Source organism: Myiozetetes cayanensis, unplaced genomic scaffold (genome assembly GCF_022539395.1).
Source record: "Myiozetetes cayanensis isolate MyiCay16 unplaced genomic scaffold, myiCay2020 scf22, whole genome shotgun sequence".
In the NCBI taxonomy this organism is placed as follows: Eukaryota; Metazoa; Chordata; class Aves; order Passeriformes; family Tyrannidae; genus Myiozetetes; species Myiozetetes cayanensis.
Window position 1 is genome coordinate 3,773,852 of NW_026087434.1, and position 6,204 is coordinate 3,780,055.

A 6,204-nucleotide genomic window follows, 5' to 3' on the forward strand; every position below is an offset into this window, starting at 1 on the left:
ACCGCCCCCGCCCCTCAGGGAGCGCGGGGAGCGGGAGGATGGTCCGGCCGGGGCTGCGCTCACACGGAGCGGCTGTGCGGGATCCGTGTGCTGGTTCCTCCCGGGGCAGCGCTCACACGGACGGGCTGTGCGGGATCCGTGTGCTGGTTCCTCCCGGGGCTGCGCTCACACGGACGGGCTGTGCGGGATCCGTGTGCTGGTTCCTCCCGGGGCTGCGCTCACACGGAGCGGCTGTGCGGGATCCGTGTGCTGGTTCCTCCCGGGGCTGCGCTCACACGGACGGGCTGTGCGGGATCCGTGTGCTGGTTCCTCCCGGGGCTGCGCTCACACGGACGGGCTGTGCGGGATCCGTGTGCTGGTTCCTCCCGGGGCTGCGCTCACACGGAGCGGCTGTGCGGGATCCGTGTGCTGGTTCCTCCCGGGGCTGCGCTCACACGGACGGGCTGTGAAGGATCTGTGTGCTCGTTCCTCCCGGGGCAGCGCTCCCCGGCTCGGTCTGTGCCCTCAGGGAGGTGAAGATTCCGTGTGCTGGTGCCGGAATCTGCTGTGAGGGGGAAGAAACTCCAACCCCTTCTCCCTGTCACTCTGCAGTCGGATTTCCTGTTGTCTTCGTGAACTTCAGAGGTTCACGAGGTGACAAGTGTCTGTCTGGTAAGATGCTCTTGGTGCGGTGTATGTTCAGTAAAACAGCCCAGCGAATAGCTGGGCTCGCTTGTAATTTTCTAAAGAGATTTCCTGCGGATGACAGGTTGTTCTCTGAGCTGTGACACCTCAGGCAGGGTAAAAACATATCCTTTAAAAAAAACAAAACAAAACCAAAAAACAACAACCAGACAAACCCCAGAGGCCGTGGGCCATCATACCACAGAATACAGGGATAAAGAAGTGTGATAAAGCAGCGCTGCCCTGGCTCGGTGCCCTCAGAGAGATGAGGGTCCCTGTGTGTCGTTCTGTGTGTTATTACGTGTGTTGTTGGGATCCAAACAAATTGCTGCCCCCGGGCAGCGCAGCACAACTTGTATGTGGGAAATTAGAGATGCCCAGTGAGTTCAGGCCAGTGCTGCTTTTCCAGGTGGAGCAGGAGAGGACATCTCAATCCAAACAGGGCAGCAGCATTAGCCACACTGGGAGAGCTGCCCCAGCCTTGGAAGAGCTGATGTACCTGCCTTTGGGATCTTACCAATGTGCATTTTGCCCAAAGTGCTCTCAGAGTGTTCAGTGACAGCACAGAGTAACCCTCAAGAGGACCAGCAGTTCTGTCACTTTAAAAGCCATGGATTTATTAGCTGGCATAAACACCTCTGAGCATCTGCTTCCACAACCATTCCCGTGGTCACACCACCACCAGGACTGAAAAATACCCTTTGGTGTGGGCAAGACTAAAATACAGTGCCATGGAGATGATCTTCTGGGACCCAAAGTGTCACGTCCTGAAATACAAAGCCTATTTCCTGTAGTTTAGTATCTAAAGAAATGGATTTTCATGCCTGAGATCAGTAACATTCTTGCCCTCTGAGCATTCCTTACTCACTCAGATCTTTCCAAAGAAATCTCACTTGACAGAAAGTAATGGCATCCTCTGCTTTGTATTTTTTTAGATCAGTGTAGGAAAAATGAGGTCCATGAGCAAGGCTTATCCCCAGCCTTAGAGCTCCCTTGGTGCATTCCTTCCCAGGAATATCCTGGGACCACTTAAAGCTGCTTAAGAAATCCACCTGATCCCCACAGGGATGGTTCCTGCCTTCAGCAGACACTGGAATTGTTTTACTGAAGCACGGCTAGACCAGAGCACAGCATGGAGAGAGGCAGAGCAGGCAAAAGCCAGTTGTTGACTCCCAGGAAATGCACTCCTTGGTAAATTCCTGTGCTAAACAATGAAGCTTGGATAGAAGTCATTGGCAAAACGGTCCCTTTTCTGAGCTTTATCTCCTGTTTGGGTGAGTTAGAGTTAAAGATCCGTTTTTTTCCAGGTTGAACAGCCAGAAGGCGGGATAGAGAGGGTGGGAGGTGCTGAGGTCAAAGGTGTGCAAGAGCATTTCTGTGTCAGTGACAGAGTAAAACGACACCGTCTGCTTTTGGAGCTCCAGGAAAACCCCAACCTTCAGCGGTTTATCCTTGTGTAGCAACGTTTCTTGATTTTTGTGCCAGGCTGAGAGCTGCTTTTTGGAACCCAGCCATTCCACACACCAGGAATGCTCCGTTCTTCCCAATTTGTCCCTCTTCCCGATCGTTTCATGAGCGACTCCAACGGCCCATCCATCGCTGCCCTCGGTAATCACCTCCCAGTAGTGGCACCCAGTGGAGAAGCTCTGGGAACACATCACTTGGCTGATGCAGAACCTCCTGAGAGATGGTTCATAGCAGGTGGGGTGGCTGGAAACCACCACTCTCCTGTTCTGGGCTCTGAGGGCCAAGTACTCGTGAGCTCTCGTGCGGTCAAAGGTCACGTCCTCTGCCCCTGCAAGGGAGAAGGGAAAACATTCTCACCTGCAGGCAACAAGAACAGACAGGAAACCCCAGTGATCACACAATAAACCTGACTCAAAGCTCAGTCCTGCAGGTCAGCAAGAATCCTCAGCCCAACACTCACAGCCTGGGCTCTCTGCAACGTTTAACAGGCACAGCTGTGGAAATGTCCACGACACACTCGGGCACTCCAGTGGGAGGGTGAAGGTACCTTGCACCCTACAGGGTGGATCCTCGTCCTAACCACAAGCCTTTTAAAAAAATTACCTTGTTATCAATAACAAATGGGATGCTTACCTTAATAAAACTTACTTACTGTTCACTGCGACACATTCCCACTTATTTTATCAGCAAAAACATTTGTTTTCTGTTTTAAGCTACAGCCTCACAGTCACCTGAGTGCTGTCAGCAAGAGTCCTGCTGGACACTTACACTGAGAAAACTGACTTGGAATGCCCGGGTGTGGAATTTCAGCTGCAGGCTCCGGAGGTGAGGAGCAGACACTCGTCTCCTGATGCGAGTCTGGAGGTTGCACTAAATACAAAAAATGAAAGAAGTGTTAAGGCATTTCTTCAAAATGTACACAGGAAGTGTTTCCTCTTCTAAAGGAAAACACACCTTAAATAAACCCAGCCAGTGAATAAAGTACAAAACAAAGAGTTGATTTTTTAGGTTGTATAAATTATCAAAGGACGTGTAGGCAAACATTTGTACCCAAAATTACCAAAACACTGTATGCTGCTGCCCTGAGTGTCAGAAGGGAGCAGCCAGAAGAGGAGATGGGTAAAGCAGTTGGATCTTCCTATGCAGTTGCACCATTTTCTGTCATAAAAGTCTTTAAAGTGTTCTTAATTTTTTTTCTGAGTATCACATATTTCTTGTGTTACTTGCACGTGCATTTCATGAACACAGAGTAATTTTTTACTTGATCTGCTACATCCACTCCCTCTAAGAAAGACATTTCAAAATAAGGGAAACTCACCTGGTGGGAATTGCTGAGGGTATTTCTCCAAAAGTAACACTTCCAACTTTCTCTTAAGATCTTCTACAGCACTTTTGACAACATGAAGCTTCTTGTCAAGTGTAATTTTATTCATTATTGAAAGTGAACCAATGCAAGGTAAGTTACTCTAATAATGACAAAAGGATCAAGGGAAAGATGTAAACAACAGCAGTTATTTCATCTAGCAGACCAATTATTTGATAAAGGCAGAGTGGAAAAACAGCAGTGCTCTCTGCAAAAATCTTATCCTTTGTATCAAGAGTTTCCTTTATAGGATAGTTACCTGAGAGAACTAACCTGAAACCTTAGAGAAAATAGGGAAGCATAGTTTATTCTTATTAAAAAATAAAAAGACTCTGTTTTCCCTCAGAAAACTGAGAGTGAGCCCCACTCCAAGTTCCTGCTGGCTGACCTGCATCCCTGGCACTGCTGTTTTCAACATCAGAGCAGGCTCTGCAGAACCTCAAGTACTTTAACTGCCTCTTTCGAGGGCCCTTGATGTGTTTTCCCCAAGAAAGTTGTTACAAAATACTTCAAACTCTGTGTGTTCTTCAACTTGCACACTCACTGTATATATGAATTCTGGAAAACAAAACAGCCTTAACTTCAGATTTGACTGAGTACTGGACTTAAGCAATGTAGTGGCCACTTCACTTCAGCTCACCAAGGCCCTGGGAACAAATCTAGTTTGGAATTGCATCCCCAGCCCGAGAGCTTCTACTCATATCCTGCCACTCATTTCATCACTTACAGTTGGGGCTCTGCTGTCTGTGAGCTGCTGAATGGTCTCTTCAATCTTCTGCTGAGCAGCTTTTTGCTCTTGTTCAATGAACATCAGTGTGTTTCTCTCTTGTCTCTCAACATATTCCTTCATGCAGCAGAAATCTCGAGTAATCTGGCTTTTGATCTGAGAGGTGTATTCCTGAAAGGCAGAACACATGGAGTTCATTGTGTGGTTGGGAGAGATGAAATCTGAGAATCTACTGCCCCATTTAATGTGCTCTTCGAGTGACCCCTGCAGACCAGAAAACTTTATTCAAAGGAAGAAAATACATTTGACTATGAGACTATTCCTGCATTACCTGCAATGAGATTTTGGGCATGTTAAGGATTTTAACTATTTTATGGCCAGCAGACTTTTCTTGACAACTCAGAAAGATCAATATTCCCTCCATGATTTGTATTTGCATCTGAGAGGACCAGAAACACTCAGGCTACTCCTGGGATAAGCACAAAAAGGCAACAGTGCAGAGCTCCAGAGGCCTTTGTGCCAGCCAAGACAGGAGTTAGTGCAGCTGGTGCCACGGTTCATTCTCATCAACAGAAACAGAACTGTGACAGAAAAGAGGGAAACCAAAAGGCAGATTCCTGCTCTGGGCTGGAAGGCTGCCCTGTAGTCAGTCACACCTCCAGCCCAGAGCAGTGGAAGCAGAAGGTAACTGCAGGTGATGGATGTACAACAGGTACCTTGGTTTTATCGAGGTCTCTCCTCAACAGGGGGATGGTCTCTGCAGATATTTCTGGTTGCTTGGAGCTTTCCCATATCTCTTCCTCCTTTAAAGTGACACATTGGACCATTTATCCACATAACTCTCAAAGAAAGCCTAAGTTAAGCAGCAAGATATAAACATCCCTACAGGCACTGGATGGGTTGAGGAGGGGCCTGGAGGACACAATTCTGAGCAGGAATAATCACAGTGAAGTCAACATGCAACAGTTACCAATTGCATGTTCAAATACAATTGTGAGCTTCAGCTCTTTGTTTGACTGAAGAAGAGTTTTTTTTTAGATACATATGTGCTGAAATATTCTTCCCCATCGCCTCCAAGTCTGGGAGTTATTTTAAGCAGAGATGCAGATACTGAACCGGTCCTATTCTGTGCCACGAAGCTGGGTGGAGCTGTAGCACCGTGTAACAATGTTGTGTGTCCTTTCAGGCGTCTCCAGTGCACTGCTAATGCAGTCAGTAACGCCCAGAAACGAGAACAGTCACTTAATACCGTCGTACATCAGCTGAATACGTACAGATACCAGTTCTTCTAAATCAGCCGTGCAGCCCTCAGTGTGTCAGACACACCAAAGAACCCCAAACACTGTTTCAGTTAAACTCGTCTGCTCAACCTACGGTGATTGTTGTGTTACCGTGCCGGGGATGGAGCGGGATGGAGCCCCGGGCTGTCCCGGGACACAGACGGATGGGGCCCCGGGATGGAGCGGGAAGGAGCCCCGGGCTGTCCCGGGATGGAGCGGGATGGAGCCCCGGGCTGTCCCGGGACACAGACGGATGGAGCCCCGGGCTGTCCCGGGACACAGAGGGATGGAGCCCCGCGCTGCTCGAGCAGTACCTTCTCCCGTCTCCGGTCGCCGCAGTCAGCAGCTCCAGAGGGTTCATCCCGGGTTTCCAGCGCGTCCCTGAGCTGGGGCGGGATGAGGCGGAGCAGCGCGGCCAGCTCGCGGTTGGGCCGCAGGTGGCGGAGCTCGAAGCGCTCCCTGCAGAGCGGGCAGGGGGTCTCGGGCCGGCCCGCGCCGTAGCGGCTGATGCAGCGCCGGCAGAAGCTGTGGCCGCAGCCCGCGATCCGCACCGGCTCCCAGAAGAACTGCAGGCACAAGGAGCACCTCAGCTCCACGGCGGCCAGGAGCCGCTCCAGCTCGATGGCAGCGGCCATGGCCCGGCGGGCAGGAGCGACCCCACACTTTCGGTTTCCCCGGTAGCCTCCTCCGGGAAACGGGAGCGC

The 6,204-nt window shown here is 50.2% G+C and overlaps 1 protein-coding gene across 1 annotated transcript; it reads right to left on the reverse strand.

The window, feature by feature from the left end:
* Window positions 1-635: 635 nt before the first annotated feature.
* RNF135 (ring finger protein 135) lies at window positions 636-6,135 on the reverse strand. Its single transcript, XM_050319128.1, has 6 exons — window positions 5,815-6,135; window positions 4,937-5,023; window positions 4,221-4,391; window positions 3,449-3,596; window positions 2,899-3,000; window positions 636-2,458 (listed from the first exon to the last, which is right to left on the reverse strand). Exons 1-6 carry the CDS (start codon window positions 6,133-6,135, stop codon window positions 1,923-1,925), a joined length of 1,365 nt encoding a protein of 454 aa, XP_050175085.1. The 3' UTR covers window positions 636-1,922.
* Between the last annotated feature and the right edge of the window lie 69 nt (window positions 6,136-6,204).

Bases quoted from the DNA above. Each gene is read 5' to 3' on its own strand.
- RNF135 (XM_050319128.1), bottom strand. From the start codon at position 6,135: ATGGCCGCTGCCATCGAGCTGGAGCGGCTCCTGGCCGCCGTGGAGCTG. The intron at 3,597-4,220 runs GTAAGTGATGAA...TGTCATTATTAG, and splicing joins CAGACAGCAGAGCCCCAACT to AGTAACTTACCTTGCATTGG. The intron at 2,459-2,898 runs GTAAGTGTCCAG...TCTCCCTTGCAG, and splicing joins TCCAAGTCAGTTTTCTCAGT to GGGCAGAGGACGTGACCTTT.